Source organism: Entelurus aequoreus, linkage group LG05 (genome assembly GCF_033978785.1).
Source record: "Entelurus aequoreus isolate RoL-2023_Sb linkage group LG05, RoL_Eaeq_v1.1, whole genome shotgun sequence".
Taxonomy (NCBI): Eukaryota; Metazoa; Chordata; class Actinopteri; order Syngnathiformes; family Syngnathidae; genus Entelurus; species Entelurus aequoreus.
In genome coordinates, this window is record NC_084735.1 from 45,648,389 (window position 1) to 45,667,735 (window position 19,347).

At 38.3% G+C, this 19,347-nt stretch overlaps 1 protein-coding gene across 4 annotated transcripts in view; it reads right to left on the reverse strand.

Moving 5' to 3' along the window:
• Positions 1-17,131, reverse strand: part of LOC133650686 (flotillin-2a) — a 58,880-nt gene extending 41,749 nt beyond the window's left edge. Inside the window, exon 1 of one of the 4 annotated variants that reach the window (XM_062048231.1) lies at positions 16,942-17,131. In XM_062048231.1, the coding sequence (XP_061904215.1) occupies positions 16,942-16,990 (49 nt within the window). In that variant the 5' untranslated portion in view covers positions 16,991-17,131. Of the gene's footprint in view, positions 1-5,726; positions 5,881-16,941 lie in introns of those variants that run through there. The other 3 variants (XM_062048230.1, XM_062048233.1, XM_062048232.1) reach the window with 3 other exon arrangements.
• Positions 17,132-19,347: the final 2,216 nt, after the last annotated feature.

The following is a 19,347-nucleotide window of genomic DNA, read 5'->3' on the forward strand; positions in this document are numbered from 1 at the left end:
AATAGAAAATAGACATTATAAACAAAGAGAAGTAGCTAACATGTCAGGTGTCAGGTAATAGGCAGATATCATCTATTGCTGTATGGCGAGTGATTATACAGCTGGATGGAGTGTGGAATGAAGAAGTTCTTGAATCGCACAGTGCGGGAAGGAAGTTGAAGGAGCCTGTTGGAGTATGAACTCCGCTGTCCCTTAATTGTCAGGTGGAGTGGGTGGGCAGGATTGTCCATGATGGCCAGCAGTTTGTCCAGTGACCTCCTGTCCCTCACTGACACAAACGCCTCCAATTGCGTGCCAATAGTTTGGCCGGCTTTCCGGATCAGATTATCAATCCGGTTTGAGTCCCTTTTGCTAGTGCTGCTCCCCCAACAAACCACTGCAAAGTACAGTGCACTGGCCCCAACAGACTGATAAAATATCTCCAACAGCTTGCTGCACACATTGAATGACCTAAGCTTCCTCAGAAAAAAGAGTCTGCTCATGCCCTTCTTGTAAACAGCTTTGCAGTTGTCCTTCCAGTCCAGTCTGCTGTTCAAGTGGACTCCCAGGTACTTGTACTGCTCCACTACTGCCACCTCCCGGCCCTGGATCTTGATGGGCTCCACCGGGGTCACTCTCTTCCTGAAGTCGATGACCAGCTCCTTGGTCTTGTCCACATTAAGGACCAGATGGTTCGCCTGAGACCACTCCACAAAGTCAGCGATCAGTGTCCTGTACTCCAATTCCCGTCCCTCTCCGATACACCCGACCACAGCAGAGTCGTCAGAGTATTTCTGCAGGTGGCAGGACCTGGAGCTATACTGGAAGTCTGAGGTGTACAGGGTGAACAGGAAAGGAGACAGGACGGTCCCCTGTGGAGCACCTACACCACTGACCACAGTATCCGACACGAAGCTCCCCAGTCGCACAAACTGGGGCCTGTCAGACAAGTAATCAGTGATCCAGGAGACAATGGATGAACTGACACCCATCCTGAGCAACTTGTCACTCATCAGAATTGGCTGAATGGTGTTAAAGGCACTGGAGAAATAAAAAAACATGATCCTCACAGTGCCCTTCCCACCATCCAGGTGAGAGTGAGCATGATGCAGCAGGTAGATAGCATCGTCCACTCCTACATGGGGCTGATATGCAAACTGTAGAGCAGGGGTCACCAACCTTTTTAAAACCAAGAGCTACTTCTTGGGTACTGATTAATGCGAAGGGCTACCAGTTTGATACACACTTAAATAAATTGCCAGAAATATCCAATTTGCTCAATTTACCTTTAACTCTATGTTATTATTAATAATGAATGATATTTACACTTAATTGAACGGTTTAAAAGAGGAGAAAACACGAAAAAAATGACAATTAAATTTTGAAACATAGTTTATCTTCAATTTCGACTCTTTAAAATTCAAAATTAAACCGAAAAAAAGAAGAGAAAAACTTAAAAAAAGAATTTATGGAACATCATTAGTCATTTTTCCTGATTAAGATTAATTTTAGAATTTTAATGACATGTTTTAAATAGGTTAAAATCCAATCTACACTTTGTTAGAATATAAAACAAATTGGACAAAGCTATATTTCTAACAAAGACAAATCATTATTTCTTCTAGAATTTCCAGAACAAAATTTTTTAAAGAAATTCAAAAGACTTTGAAATAAAATTTAAATTTGATTCTACAGATTTTCTAGATTTGACAGAATAATTTTTTTGAATTTTAATCATAATAAGTTTGAAGAAATATTTCACAAATATTCTTCGTCGAAAAAACAGAAGCTAAAATGAAGAATTAAATTAAAATGTATTTATTATTCTTTACAATAAAAAAATAAAAAAATACTTGAACATTGATTTAAATTGTCAGGAAAGAAGAGGAAGGAATTTAAAAGGTAAAAAGGTATATGTGTTTAAAAATCCTAAAATCATTTTTAAGGTTGTATTTTTTCTCTGAAATGGTCTTTCTAAAAGTTATAAGAAGCAAAGTAAAAAAATTAATGAATTTAAACAAGTGAAGACCAAGTCTTTAAAATATTTTCTTGGATTTTGAAATTCTATTTGAGTTTTGTCTCTCTTAGAATTAAAAATGTCGGGCAAAGCGACACCAGCTTGTTAGTAAATAAATCAAATTTAAAAAATAGAGGCAGCTCACTGGTAAGTGCTGCTATTTGAGCTATTTTTAGAACAGGCCGGCGGGCTACTCATCTGGTCCTTACGGGCTACCTGGTGCCCGCGGGCACCGCGTTGGTGACCCCTGCTGTAGAGGATCCAGGGAAGGAGCCACCAGTGGCCTCAGCTGATCCAGCACAAGTCTCTCGAGGACCTTCATGACCTGGGACGTCAGGGCAACAGGTCTGAAGTCATTTGAGCTCGATGGGATGGGCTTCTTGGGCACCGGCACTATGCAGGATGTTTTCCATAGCACTGGTATCTGTTCTAGCTTCAGACTCAGGTTGAAGATGAAGTGCAGGATCCCAGTTAGCTGAGCAGCGCAAGTCTTCAGGACCCAGGGGTTGACTCGGTCAGGGCCTGCTGACTTAGCTGGATTGACTTTCTCCAGCTGCTGTCTTACAAGTCCAGGTGTCAGACACACCGGGCTGGCTTTCTCAGTGGGGGTGGAAGTGGGGGAGGGGAGAGGGGGGGGGAAAACGGCTGTGGCAGGTAAAAGAGAAGGAGGGGGAGGTGGAGGTGTGAGAACAGGAGTAGTGGGGGGAGGGCCAGTAAGGGGTGCGTTGCTAAATCTGTTGAAAAACAAATTGAGCTCGTTGGCTCTATCTGCACCCCCATCCAGCAGTTTGGCTTTATTGTTGAAGCCTGTGATGGCCTTCATACCTTTCCAAACCTCACGAGTGTTGTTTTGTTGGAGTTTAACTTCAAGCTTCCTTCTATAGGCATCTTTCCCTTCTTGAAGATTAACTCTGAGCTGCCACTGAATCCTCTTCAACTCTTAAGCTCTCTTGTCCATTTACTCGGCGCCAGTAGATTTCTGCTGGTTCACCCTTCCAGTCGCGTTCATCTCCTCTGCTCTGGCTCCACTCACGTTTCTCGTTCCTGAGGCTCTGTCGTGTAGTGTTAATTGTTTCTTATCCACACCTTTTGTGTGCGTTTTCATTTCTCCACACCTTTTGTGTGCATCCATAGTTGTTTTTCTTCACTCTTTTTACAGTGCATTTTTTAAAATCATTTTTAATATTTTTTCTCTACGTTGGGCTCCTACTTCGTCGAAAGCCGATCGTGACACTCATATCACAATTATTGTCGTATGCGCTCAAAAACACACTGAAATCGTTTAACTAAACTTTAGTTATAAAATACATAAATAAAAGCACAATCTGGAGGTTCGATGTGCACAATTGAATTGCTTAGTTGCTCAGACGGCAATGAGTTTATACAAGATTAGCTATAGCTAGCTACGGATGAGCACGCTAGCTGCTCGAGCTAGCTCAGCAAATTGCCAACGAGCGATCAGCACACTCGCTTGCGTCTCCAAGAAATTATCAGAATCACTAGTTTGTGACTTTAGCGAGGTGCGGTTACCAATCATGGTTTTACGATTGTTTTAATTTGAAAAGGTACTACTAACTGTCGTGAGTTTTACCGCTGCTTATCACTAACATAGGTAATCCTTACATCCCAAACCGTATGACATGAAAAGTGGACGTGGGAATCTTTGAGCACCTCACAATTCAATTACGATTCTTGCAGTGACGATTCGATTTAGAATTGATTTTCGATTGGATTCAGAATTTATTCTCGATTCAACACAATTCTTATAGTATGTTATTTGGTATATAAATGATAACAAAACCTTTTCAAAACAGGTTACAGGTTACAAGCTCCTCTTGGCTGCTAACGTACGACTTATACGCTCAGTGTTGGCTTAAAAGAAAAGTCTACTTAAAAATAGGGCGGGGCGATATATCGATATACTCGATATATCGCGGGTTTGTCTCTGCGATATAGAAAATGACTATATCCTGATATTCGAGTATACGTTCTCACCCAGTTGCTTTTAGCTGCGGGGCATTAAACTGCATGCGTTTCTCACTCTTTCCTGTCTCTCCTTCTCACAGAGACTTAAAACAAGCGCACCTTCTTACTTACGTCACATACTGTCACGTGAGCAACGTCACACGCTCCCACGGAGCAGACAGGTAGCGACATGGTAACGTTAGCTGTGATGCTAACAGCTAACGGTGTGGTTTGAGTGGTAATACGAGAGAAAGAAGGTGCGAATCTGGTAACAAATGGAGGAATAATTAATTCCCAAGAAAAACAGCACAGGGTCCATCGTCTGACGGTGGTTTGGCTTCAAGCGGGAATATGTCTTTACATGTCAACATCTCCGTTCGGTGCCACACCAACTAAATGCCGAAGCAACTATTTCCACATCAACACCGTAGGACATATACTATTTGATATGCAGCTCATTTTTATGTGACACTTATTGAAATATCTTGTGTGTCATCATGCACAAAAGTGCGCTTTATTTGTTTTGAACTATTGTAGTGGCGTTCTGTACAAAAAGTGCACTTTAATTTAGTGTGGTTTTGAAATGTCATCTTAGTGACATTTCACAAAAGTGCACTTATAGCTTGTTTTAAAATGTCTCTGACAATCTTGCACTTTCTGTTTTGGAAATGACATGAATGTTTGTGCCACTGCTTAATAACTGTTTAATAAATACAGTTTTGCTAAATTGACTTAGTTGTGATTTCCCCCTCTGCATGAAAGTTTAAAATGAGCATATATTAATGCAGTATGAACAAGAATGTTTTAATGTAGACACATAGAATCATCATACTGCTGTGATTATATGCATCAAGTGTTCATTCAAGGCTTAGGCAAAATATTGAGATATATATTGTGTATCGCGATACGGCCTAAAAATATTGAGATATTAAAAAAAAGGTCATATCGCCCAGCCCTACTTAAAAATGTATTTTTTTAATTTTTTTTACAAACATCATGGAATGTTTATCAATCTAATTAAAGAAAATGAAGCAATTCAACCCATCCCAGCTTTACAATAGTTAAGATAGAAATGTACAAAGAAATTCAGAAGAGTTAGAAGAGTAAGTCCTGTCTTTTCGGTAATACCATCCAGACATTTGACAACATGCAAATTGCTGGACAAACATTTTTTGTTATATCGACAGATTTTTATCATTATTTGAATGTAGTAAAACCTTATTCAAACCAAATACATTTTAAATAGTACAATTAACCATGATATAAATTGATTGTGTTATACTAAATCTTCTTAGGAATTTGATTTAATCTCTATGGATTGTTACCGCAAACTCAAGACAATAGAAACAGTTTGTGGCCTTTTTAAATATACGGAGAGTCTCATTTGAGGACCTGCATTTTTACGTCTATCACAAGTGGCCTATCTGCTAGATACACTTGTTTATGCAAACTATGACAATCTGATTCTGGCCTAAATGAAATCCAACAACAGCACAGCATCCAAAAGTCACAAGAAATTATGGCTTTAAATACAAAATCACAGGAAACTTGATTCCACTTTAACAAAGAAATTGCTTTTTGACTGAAATGAGAAACCACATGTTTACTTATTTGAACCATGCATGTTTCCATTATCCAATGTTGATGTCGCAATGTTTGCTCACGTGACACAACACTAGTAGAGTAAGTAGCCTTGTGCATTTACTATCGTGTCAAAACAAAAACACATTTAGTCACTGCGTAAAAAGCACATTCAATTACTTACTGTATCTTCAGTTTAATGCTGCAACGCAGGTTTGGGGGATTCATCAGCAACCGTGGTTGTGCAATGAAATAATGTACTTGTGGCAGGATTATATTTCAAAGCAATATGTCTTAATCCAAACAATACAATGTTGCAGAAATGAAGGGAACGGTTTGTGTCAGTTTAGTTGAGCAACACAAGCACCAATGAGTCTGGTTCCTCTCCAGTGTTTCGGGTCACATTCCCAGGTGTCACGTTAAACTGACAGAAACAGTACGGGGAGGAGCTCAACTATATTTACTGACAAACACACACGCCTAGATTTACCCCAAACACAATATATGAACTAGTTAGGAACATTTCCATTAAGAGGGTTGCAAATAAAAACTACAAAAGAACTCTGCCAATTGTAAAAATGTCATCCTCCAAATGTAATCACTTGTTCCTTATCCCACTTCTGACATTTTGTGAAAGGACAGGTAGATTAAAATATGCCCATAACTTCATAGATAGCTATAGTGAAGTGAAAGTAACGTAGTGAAGCCTCTTATCAGTCATCCAGTGTCGCAAGCATGCACAAACAGCAGTTGAAGTTTGTAGCGTAAACCTAAGGTAACCTAAATTCAATAACTTTTTCCTTATCCCATTTCGGACATTTTCTGAACGGTAGATGAACATTTTCCAATAATGTTTTGAGCTAGAAACGGAGTGAATGCACTTGTCTGTCCCCGCTGTCTTTGTTTCTGCAGGGCCGCTAGCATAAACACACAATTTGCAGACACAGCTAGAACGTGTCATCAACATGCATTATCTTGATATAACGATAGTTTTAAAAACTCTATCGTCAGCCAAATCTATATAATTTATATCATATATTGTCTATATCGCGTAAGAAAGGTTGGTTTTGCATAATAGGACCCTTATAACCACGGATGGTTACCTGAAAGTTGAGATAGGCATCAATCTTAACCAAAACCCTAATGAAAATGAGCGGAAAAGAAAATAGATGGGTGGATGTTTGCATACGACATTTCATACTTTTATCAAACAGAACTGTTGAGGTCCATCGTTGTTTGTTGTGACTACATTGACAATGATGCTTTCGTACGTTTTAATAATGTGTAACAAGACATTAGTTGTGTTGCTGTTTCATTTGGTTGAAGAATAATAAGGAGATTAACAATACTACAACACGTTGCCATAAATGCACCAACATTTTACAAAATTACTCTTTTGTAGGGCTGGACGATTATGGCAAAAATAATAATCACACGATTATTTTGATTGAAACCACAACAAATAAAATAAACCCATGCTCAGCCAAGGTTAAAGGTGCAAGCGGCCGAAATGAGTTTCCTCCGCCGGGTGGCTTTGTCATCCGTGAGGAGCTCAAAGTAAAGCCGCTGGTCCTCCACATCGAGAGGAGCCAGGTGAGGCGGTTCGGGCATCTGATCAGGATGTCACCTTAACGCCTCTCTAGGGAGGTGTTTAGGGCACGTCCGACCGGTAGGAGGCCACGGGGAAGACCCAGAACACGTTGGGAAGACTATGTCTTCTGGCTGGCCTGGGAAGGCCTCGGGATCCCCTGGGAGGAGCTGGACGAAGTGTTGCTGGGGAAAGGGAAGTCTGGGCTTCCCTGCTTAGGCTGCTGCCCCCGCGACCCAACCTCTGATAAGCGGAAGAAAATGGATGGCTGGATGAATGGATTGTAATCCTGATTAATTAAGAACTATTATTGTTAAAGAAGTGGTTTGATACAAATAAGTTAACTCTCAATTTAAACTAAACTAAATGTAGTGTTTGGAAATTGTGCCATTGATGCATGTAGAAAATTAAAAATAAATAATACTGAGATAGAAAGAGTGAATGAAATAAAATTTATTGGGAGTACTTTTACAAAATAAGCTCTGAAGCATCATATACACTCAAGGCAAATCTATGTAAATCTCTTGCAATAATATCTAAAGTCAAAGAAATGCTAAATGAAAAAAAAAAAAAAATTTTTATACTGTTCCCTGGTTCTCCCTTACATGACCTATGGCCTAGAAGTGTGGGAAAATACTTATAAAACAAATCTTAATCCAATTAGTATCATTCAAAAAACAATGATCCGCATTGTGAATAAAGTGGCTTACATACAATTGAGCTTTTCATTAAATTAAAAGCACCAAAATTGAAGGATTTGGTCGACTTTAAGACAGCACAATTTTTGTATAACATAAACAATAACAAGTTACCAGTGTTTATTCAGGGATTTTTTAACAAACGAGACTGTGTTCATAATGCTTAAAAAAACATACGTGAGAACGAGTGCAGAGCAGCATTGTGTCTTTTGTTGGGATTAATGTACCAAGTAATTTGGACCAAGAGTTAAAAGACTGTAAAACGTTAATTAAATTTTTTTTTAAATTGAAGAAATCAATTATAAAAAAAATATGTTGTAAATGGATGCTAAGGATGGAAAATTAACATGTCGGAACTTTTTCATATTTTTATTTTGTGATTACTGGAAAACAAAAAAATTACAACTACATGCATAAGACATTGGTAGTTTTTTTCTGTATCTGTTTCGTAAATATACTGGGATAGGTGTATAGCTTCCATTTCAGACTATATGTATATTGGAGAATGTCTTCTCTTTATCTGTCAAAATGTTTAAAAATGTCTGAATAAAAATGAAACTTGATAACTTGAAACTTGAATTACAAGATTATTCATTAATTTGAAAACAAGTATTTATTGTACCACCAAAACTCAACTTTAAATATAGTTTAAAAAAGCTGGATAAAAATTAGTAACGAATAAACAAAAAAAATAATAATACCAATAGCAATTCTTTTAAATAACAATAGAAATATAATTTTTTTTTGTCCAGTTTGTTTTTAATTAATTTTTTTCCCTTTTACACTTATTTTACCACCACAAAGTATGTGTTTTGTGTGTCAAATAAAACTGAACAAAATGTTTGTTAATTAAATGCTAAAATCCTCACATTTATTAATGTAATACATCTTTGGACAATTTTGACCAGTATCTTAGGTCAAAGCATAATATCTGTGTAAATGTATCAATAAGTACATTATGCTTGTTTAAGGTACTTTTTTTAAAACCGCAGTCAGACCAGATGTGGCGCAACGCGCTATTATTGTGCTGTTGTTCTCAGCTTGAGGAGTAAAGAGGCTTGTCTGGCTGTAAAAAAAAAAAAAAGAAAAAAAAAAGGTCAAACCTCTCAAATTGCGACCACTGTTTGTAGATTCATGTAACATCCACTATGTCGTTAAAACAACACAAGAAGATGAGCTGTGTTGTGGGTGTATGGATTGTTCCTGCTAGTTTAAGCTTCGTAGTTTAGTTACTGTTTCAAGTGGCCGCCTCGACATTGTTGAGTTCAGGACGTTTGAGTGTATTGTGAATAAGTGAACTCATTATTTTCCCAAATAAATGTCTCTTCTCCTCACAATGACAACATTTCACTTACAATTATCTCAATTTCCCTGCACAATTTTGTGACTCTGTCCATGGTTACGTGAACATGGAAATCATATGCCTTACTTCTTGTATTGAGTTTAGCAATTATTGATTATTGACTAGCGTTGTCCATCCATTTTCTATCGCTTGTCCCGTTCAGGGTGGCGGGGGGTGCACTCGGGCGGTAGGCGGGGTACAACCTGGACAAGTCGCCACCTCCTTGCAGGGCCAACACAGATAGACAGACAACATTCACACTCACATTCACACACTAGGGTCAATTAGTGTTGCCAATCAACCTATCCCCAGGTGCATGTCTTTGGAGGTGGGAGGAAGCCGGAGTACCCGGAGGGAACCCACGCAGTCACGGGGAGAACATGCAAACTCCACACAGAAAGATCCCGAGGCCAGGATTGAACCCAGATCTTCGTATGTGAGGCACACACACTAACCTCTTTCCACCGTGCTGTTGCGTTGGGTCAAATAAAAATAGCAACCATGGTGACATCCCAAACTTCTAATAGAAGTGCTCTTTTTTACACTTATTCGCTCCTCATCTGTTTCATCGTCGTGGAATTTTGCATGCACGTTGTACGGCCCATTAATCTTTTTTTTCTGATTATTTATTTTCGTAATCGTGAGAAGCCATAATCGAAATCAAAATTAAAATGTTATTAATTGTCCAGTCCTATCCCTTGGTCTCAAATTTTATGTGAGAAAGTCAACTTAAGTGGGTACGTGTTAGTAACAAAGAAGAACCCGGTGAACCGGAACTTAATGAGTAAACTGGTCGACATTTAAAGTTTGCCAATTAAAGCAGGGCTGACTTAAGCAGGTTCGCAAAACCGTCTTTCAAATCATGTTCTTGCTACCCAGAAGTTGCAGATTAACTCCTATTGCAAACAAGACTGGTCGTTTGTGTTATGCTAAATTGAAATATTCACAATCAGTAACTTAACTGTAAAGCGAAAGTAGACAACATCTGTGTTTGAAAGCATGATTTAGTTGCAGCATTGGTATTTCTATGAAAAGGTATGTAGTGTCACATGCTTTATGGTTGAAATTAACCAAATTTTGTCAATGCCAACAAGAGTCTTTAGCAATCCGATGAGCTACAGACTATTAAAGCTCCAGTCTTTCTACCACTGGCATTACTGACATTCCTGACCTGCATACTACAAAGGCGGAGAGGGGGTTGTTTGAGTAAACGAATACCAATTCACACACTTAAAATCCTGTAATCAGCTTTGACATGACAGGACAATTCACGACTTGTAACCAACAAATAAACCTGAAATATCGACCATGGAGATTTTTACAGCATGTCAAAAAAGGAAATTCCACAGTTGATAAGTATATCTCCACACAGCAGTCAAGTTTGGTTCCCACGATATACAGCTTATGCCCACTTTTCTCTGTTCCTTTGTGTGGTTAGCACTGTCTTCACCATGGAAAATCCCCAGAGCAGATGCAGTTTTGTTATGTGATTTACAAACAAAAGCAAAGATCAGAGATTATTGAATTTTTGTAACATCTTAGTGAAAAAATTATTGTGCAATGCAGTTTACGTGGTGACTTTTGTATGGCTCAGCATTGTGCACACTAGGAATGTAACAATAGGACAATTTCATATCACGGTTCTCGTGACCAAAATGATCACGTGGTATTGTTGAATGTGCTCAAAAAGTACTTACACACACTATTTTTTTTTTAAATAACTAAAATAAATATACACATTGTTAAATCTTTCGACCAAGTATTTTTTTTAATAATTAAAATGAATATACACACAATACCAATGTTTTGGTACCGGTACCAAAATTTACTTTTTTGATACTTTTCTAAATAAAGGAGACCAAAAAAATGGCTTCATTTTAACAGAAAATCTTACGATATTTTAAACGTATGTTTCTGATTGCACTCAAAGAACAATTTTAGAAGATTAAAATTAAAATTAAAAGCATTAAACACACTGGGCTTTTCTTGTTGCACTCAAAGAACAGTTCACAATGTTACATATTAAATATAGCATGCCATTATCTAGGATTAGGTTAGAATAGAAAGCTTTATTGACATTGTATTGAATGATTCATGATTTATAGTTGCCACTCTTGGTCTGTGCTTTAAGACAAATACAATTATTAGTAAATACTAAAAACATTACTATGGCTTAAACTACACAAATAAGACATTTAGCAGTTAAAAGACACATTGTTAAGGATAAAACCCAAATTGTAAGAATTTGTAACACAATTCAGTCATTTCACTTGCATTAGTTTACACCAAGCGGGCGGTTTTGACTGCGCTAATATTTGGCATCTAGATGTGCACAGCAGGGGATCGAGTTAACTATATTACCTTTAAACTCATTGTGCAGGTCTGGATGATTGTTATTTAAATGTTTGCCTAAGTTTGAAGCGCAGGTGATAATACTGTCTTGCCCTTTTTGGCTAGGCATGTCTGAAAGAACTGCTTGCAGCGCAGCACTTCCGTGTTCAAAGTGTAACCTTGATCGATAGTTTTGAAGCCCAAATACCTCTATACAGTGCTTCACGCACCCTCTTTATTAACCAGTAGAATTACCTTTATATGCCATTTTTCCTCTCCTTGCGGTTTCTGCTTGTGCGCTGTGTGTTCGTGTGTGCGCTGACACACTTAACATGCACCTCGGCTCTGTGCGTCACCGTGCTCAGTAGCATACAGATGAAAAAAGTACCTGTATTTTTCAAAGGCAGTATAGTATTGTTTATAATTCATTAGCACCGCGGTACTTTATAAGTACCGGTATACCGTACAACCATAATTACATTAGAAAACTCACGCCTTTGCATGTTTTGTGTTTCTTATGCTTCACTGATAGTGTTTTAATCTGTCACCAAAAATAAACAAAAGGTGAGTGCCCCTAAGAAAAGGCATTTAAGTTTAGGGAAGGCTAAGCAGTGGGTAGAGCGCCTTGCAGAAACCTGAGGGTTGCAGGTTCGCTCCCCGCCTCTTACCATCCAAAAATCGCTGCCGTTGTGTCCTTGGGCAGGACACTTCACCCTTGCCCCCGGTGCCGCTCACACCGGAGAATGAATGATGAATGAATGAGTTGTAAAAATGAATGATGGGTTCTCACTTCTCTGTGAAGCGCTTTGAGTGTCTAGAAAAGCGCTATATAAATCTAATCCATTATTATTATTATTATTATAACAAAACTAAAACTGAACTGGCTACAAAGTCACAAAAACAGAATGCTGGACGACAGCAAAGACTTACTGTGGAGCAAAGACGGCGTCCACAATGTACATCCGAACATGACATGACAATCAACAATGTCCACACAAAGAAGGATAAAAAAAACAACTGAAATATTCTTGATTACTAAAACAAAGTAGATGCGGGAAATATCACTCAAAGGAAGACATGAAACTGCTACAGGAAAATACCAAAAAAAGAGAAAAAGCCACCAAAATAGGAGCGCAAGACAAGAACTAAAACACTACACACAGGAAAAGAGCAAAAAACTCAAAATAAGTCACGGCGTGATGTGACAGGTTGTGACAGTACACCTACTTTGAGACAAGAGCTATATTAATGCATGGTTGGTTATGGTTTAAAGTAATATCCAACAATTGCGACAACGACTTTTTACTGTCAACTGAGTTTCGTTTTTTAATGATTTCTGCTGGTGGTGTTCCTCACGATTTTTTCAATGCAAAAAATGTGCCTTGGCTCAAAAAAGGTTTAAAAAGCACTGGTCTAAGAGAGCACATATTGTTGGTTCAATGTGTAATATAATAGTTGCTCAGACAGCAATGTGTTTATATAAGTTTAGTTTGGAGTATGCTATTTTTTAAAAGGGCCCTAATATGCAAAACCAACTTTTCTTACCTATTTGTAACAGCTTATGTGTATTTGGGATCTGCAGAAGTCCCGAAAATTTGAAATCAAACCGTGGAGGCATTGCAAAGATATTTATAAAATCATCTTGCCTTGCCTTGACAAGACCAAGGAGATGATTATTGACCCACGGAGAAGGAGTGCACAGTACACACCTCTGTACATAGGGGGGACAAAGGTGGACAGGGTGAAAACCTTTAAATTCCTCAGGACCCACATCAGCGAGGACCTCACCTGGGATCACAACACCCAACAAACAATAAAGAAAGCCCAACAGCGACTGTACTTCCTAAGAAGGCTGAGAAAATTTGGCATGCCACCCAAAATTCTCAGCAACTTCTATAGAAGTACGGTTGAGAGTGTCCTTACCAGCTCAATCACGGTCTGGTATGGAAACTGCACTGCTAAGGACAGGAAGGCACTCCAGCGAGTGATTAAAACTGCTCAGTACATATCAGGAGCAGCCTTCCTCTCACTACAGGACATGTACTCTACCAGGGCCACCAGGAGAGCACACAACATCATAAAGGACAGTACACACCCCCAGCACAGTCTCTTCAGCCTCCTACCATCAGGCAGATGATACAGGAGCCTGAAATCCAGGACTACGAGACTGACAAACAGTTTCTACCCACAGGCCATCAGGCTTGTGAATGCTAACTTGTGAATGCTAGCTCCCCCCCCCCCCCCGTTTTACTTTTGTCTTTTTGAACAAAAGACAGCTACCATGACCACATCCGAACTGTGAACCATCACTGTAGACACTTTTCACCTTTGATCACTAAAGACACTTTAACTGCTGCTGTGACCCAATGTCACCTCCATATTTATACTGTTGACTGTCAATCAGAATGTGCAATAATGTAATGTTACTTACTGTGCCTTGTATATAGATTTTTATTTTAATTTTTTGCTTAGTACCGTGTGACTTGTTGAAGGGTGGACTAGCAAAGTAAGATTTTCACTGTACGGCAAACTGTCTGTTTAACTGTGCATATGACAATAAACAATCTTGAATCTTGATTTCCTACTTCCCCCCCAAACAAACCATTTGGAATTTGAACAATATGTGACGTTTTTCCCACCGGTGACGTCAGCGGATTAACCTTATATGGCAGAAATGTATCCGAGGATCTTTGCGCAAATCCGCCATTTTTATTTTATGTACAAGCTTTTGTAGTTCGCACGACAACATGCCCAAGGTACGACCAGAAGAATGAAAATGCTCTGTTATTGGTTGTATCAACCAACACAGGTCACTACACACACCTCCAGTCTCATCGGAAGGATAAAACAAGCGCCTGGATATCTTTTTCATTTAGCAGCAATGCAGCTTCAACTGTGAGGAAGTATCTCCTGTGTTTTAGATGTGTTCTCTAATTGTGATTATTGTGACAATTTAAATATTTCAAGTACATGTAATTTAAAGTATGAAACGAGATTGTCAAATTTTAATTAGAGCGGATGAGTGTATGTCATACATAGCTTTGCTCTGCCACAAATTTTGATTGGCAACTAATTGGCTTTGTCCATCCATCCATTTTCTACCGCTTGTCCCTTTCGGAGTCGCGGGGGATGCTGGAGTCTATTTCAGCTGCATTCGGGGGGAAGGCCGGGTACACTTTTGTACAATTGGCTTTGTATTCTTTCTAATTGCAGTTTCACACTTTGTTGCATCAACTTCTTGGTACAACACAACATGAGCCACATTGAGTGCAACTAATAAAAATTTATAAATTACGGACTGCATGGTGGTTGGAGCTTTAAATACCGGCACATAGTTTCCGTACGGCCGCTGCAATAAAGCGCAAAAAAATATTAATGCACACATGTTAAAAGTACAATTTTAATGTTGATCCATCCATCCATTTTCTACCGCTTATTCCCTTCGGGGTCGCGGGGGGCGCTGGAGCCTATCTCAGCTACAATCGTGTGTGCATTTATTAGAAAAAGGAAGATAGTTATGGCAAGCGGAAAATTGTTTTTACTATTTTCCCTAAAATTTGCATTGAGGTTATAAAGTCTTGATCAATCGAACAAACTGATTGATAGATTATTCCATTACTGAAACATTCAATAAGCTACAGCCCAATACAATAACACGTGGTCTAATTTCAAAATGACCATTTAAAAAAAAATTAAACTTAAAAGGGAACTGCACTCCTTTTGGAATTTTGCTTATCGTTCACAATCATTATGAGAGAGACATGACAATGGATGGTTTTTTTTTTGCATTCTAAATATTAAATATTTGCGATCAAAAGTTTGCTTACAATGGAGCCTATGGGAGCTGCGTAATTCCGTCTATAAAGCCCTTATAAACTATAGGGGGAAAACGTCTTTTCGTGTCTTTCTCGCCATTTCCGGGCCCCAAATGGCTGTCAAAAGTGCACTAACTTGTCGAAATTACCTCCTCAGACTTCGTCTGTCCAGGTGACATGCATGATTTATTGTCGACAATAAACTTCCAGGGAGCAAGGATACCATTAAGCATCAGACTCCTCGATGATGTAAACATAGAGACAGATAGTAGTGATCACATCGTCGCTATAAATAGTTTGTCTGTGTTACCGCTTATAATAACAATATTACTAATACTTGGTTAATAGTCAAGTCGCGAAATGTAAATGGAGTATTGTTGGCGGTTTTTGAATGGTTATTTATTGGATTTTATGGGCGAAATAGAGGACCTCCCAATGGCTCCGCTGTAAGCGGACTGTTATTTGTGTTTATTTAATATTTACAATGCATTAAAAAAAATCCATCCGTCGTCATGTCTTTCATAATAATTGTGAACGTTAAGCAAAATTCCAAAAAAAAGTGCAGTTCCCCTTTAACGAGCAAAAATAAAATCCTGCTTTTCTAAGGACGACTCTTTAGCCTCGCTTACACCGACAGTTAACTGTTACTAGTAATTAACATTCACTTAAAAAAATCTAAATTACCCACACATTTGCAATTCAGCATTCACGTTTCATTAAAAAACAGTTAACACAAGTTTTATAATAGCAAAAGTTTGACCCTGCAGCGATTATTTATATTTGTTATTCATATGTGTGATTGGGTTTGACATTAGATGATACACACAGCATATCAACGACAACTGCAGTTCGAAAATATTTGACGAGGGGTTACAATTTTAAAAGTTGTCCGTGTATGGAATGACTACATTCCGCCTTGTTTGTTGTCTGAAAACAGGTCTATTCAACTGAAAAACAGCAGAGCACTCCTGTGACTCTGACAAATTAAATAGAACACAATCAAATGAAGTTGGTTCTACGAAATATACAAAATAAGAATAATAGTGAAGGGAGAAGTCCTGCACACCGGTCCTTGGCTTTCTGAACATGTCTAGCATCAGCTGATAGCCACAATTCTACTGTTGTTGCACTGGCAAACAGGATGACTTTATGGGCCTCTCCCATGTAATCTAATTTATTCAGCTTCTGCAGGGAGTAGCTATGTTGTGCCACAACCAGCCTTCTTACAACCTTCATGCCTTATAGAAATATTTAATGGACATAAAAAAATTAAACAAGCAATAGGCCAATCTGAAATAAATAACGTATGCAATAGAATACAACGCATAAACAATATTGATTAATATCGCCATTAGAACTACTATTGTAAACCGAATATTGACCTAGCGGTAATTCAATTTTTTACGCCAACTCGTTATAAGTAGCAATATATATGCAATGCAGATGTGTTAGGTGTATTAGTAAAGTAGTTTTGGGAGGAAATAAGGAGTCATTTATCGAGTGAAGACAAGGAAAACGCCCCCCGAGGCCTGCCTCGAATCTCTTCATGGAGATCCTTTAGCCAGAAAGAGGCCGCCGAGCTTCGGAAGAAAAACAACACCCAAATGCAAGTTTCGTGTCTTTACCTGAAACCACCAGGGCTTCGTTAGGTCCAACGGTGTGGCAGTTTCCCATTTTAAAAAAAGAATATTAAAAACTAGACGATAAACACGACGCTATTGCGTTAACCCCTTTCACCACCAACGACTCGCTAGTATTTCTTCACAACATCCATGCAGCAGCTTTCAGTCACACCCGTATCGATTTTCACTTCCACGGAGGATGGTCGATCAGCGTTTCCGCTTAAGACTTTCAAAATAAAAATATATGTTTAAAGCAGATTGTTTGAGCTTTTATTTCCTTCCTACTATTTATTTTGTTTTACTACAACTTGACGTTTTTTAAACATATTTATCGACCACTCCTCCCTCTTGGCAAATTTCCCAAACAGCATATGATATAATACTAAAATGAGTGTGGTAGATAACACTTTTCATTAATCCACAATTTTATTAAACCTCAAAAACTAGAATATTAAACACAAGTAGGGATGGGCAATACCACACTTTTAGGATTCGATACGATACCGATACTTTTTCTTGAATTTTCATCGATACCGATACCGATACCAATAATTTCTTATTGGCAATTTTTTGTCAGTCAAAAATATTATTACTATTGTTATTATTTAAGACAAATCACAAGACAAATACAGACCATTTATACCACATTTATAATGGTCAATATATAATAAAAGTAAAATTAAAATAAATAACATAAATATGAAAAATAACTTAAATATTATATATAATAATAACTATATATTATATATAATAATAATTAAATATTAGGGCTTTCCAATTAACAGTCAAATCCGAATTGCAAGAAGCTGCAGTTATTTTTTAAAGTTTGTTATATAATTAGCAATTAATGAAATATGAAAAAGGCTAATGTTTTCGAAATGTAAGAAATCATGTTACAGATTAAAACCAAAATCACATTCAATCTATATTAATATATTCAAGATTTTCTTGGAAAAAAATAAAACTGTAATGCAAAGATGAAGATGATCTAATGATGATCTAATGATGATCTAATGATGATCTAATGATGATCTAATGATCTATTGCTAACGATGGATTCTGATGCATCATCTATGTTGCTGCTTCTTGATCTTAGCGCCGCTTTCGATACTGTTGATCATAATATTTTATTAGAGCGTATCAAAACGCGTATTGGGATGTCAGACTTAGCCTTGTCTTGGTTTAACTCTTATCTTACTGACAGGATGCAGTGTGTCTCCCATAACAATGTGACCTCGGACTATGTTAAGGTAACGTGCGGAGTTCCCCAGGGTTCGGTTCTTGGCCCTGCACTCTTTAGTATTTACATGCTGCCGCTAGGTGACATCATACGCAAATACGGTGTTAGCTTTCACTGTTATGCGGATGACACTCAACTCTACATGCCCCTAAAGCTGACCAACACGCCGGATTGTAGTCAGCTGGAGGCGTGTCTTAATGAAATTAAACAATGGATGTCCGCTAACTTTTTGCAACTCAACGCTAAGAAAACAGAAATGCTGATTATCGGTCCTGCTCAACACCGACATCTATTTAATAATACCACCTTAACATTTGACAACCAAACAATTAAACAAGGCGACTCGGTAAAGAATCTGGGTATTATCTTCGACCCAACTCTCTCGTTTGAGTCACACATTAAGAGTGTTACTAAAACGGCCTTCTTTCATCTCCGTAATATCGCTAAAATTCGTTCCATTTTGTCCACAAACGATGCTGAGATCATTATCCATGCGTTCGTTACATCTCGTCTCGATTACTGTAACGTTTTATTTTCGGGCCTCCCTATGTCTAGCATTAAAAGATTACAGATGGTACAAAATGCGGCTGCTAGACTTTTGACAAAAACAAGAAAGTTTGATCATATTACGCCTATACTGGCTCACTTGCACTGGCTTCCTGTGCACCTAAGATGCGACTTTAAGGTTTTACTACTTATGTATAAAATACTACACAGTCAAGCTCCTGCCTATCTTGCCGATTGTATTGTACCATATGTCCCGGCAAGAAATCTGCGTTCAAAGAACTCCGGCTTATTAGTGATTCCCAGAGCCCAAAAAAAGTCTGCGGGCTATAGAGCGTTTTCTATTCGGGCTCCAATACTATGGAATGCCCTCCCGGTAAAAGTTAGAGATGCTACCTCAGTAGAAGCATTTAAGTCTCATCTTAAAACTCATTTGTATACTCTAGCCTTTAAATAGACTGCCTTTTTAGACCAGTTGATCTGCCGTTTCTTTTCTTTTCTTTTCTTTTCTACTCTGCTCCGGGTGGACCGCTAGCCTGTTCATCGGATGGGGACATCTCTACGCTGCTGACCCGTCTCCGCTCGGGATGGTTCCTGCTGGCCCCACCATGGACTGGACTTTCGCTGATGTGTTGGACTTTCACAAAATTATGTCAGACCCACTC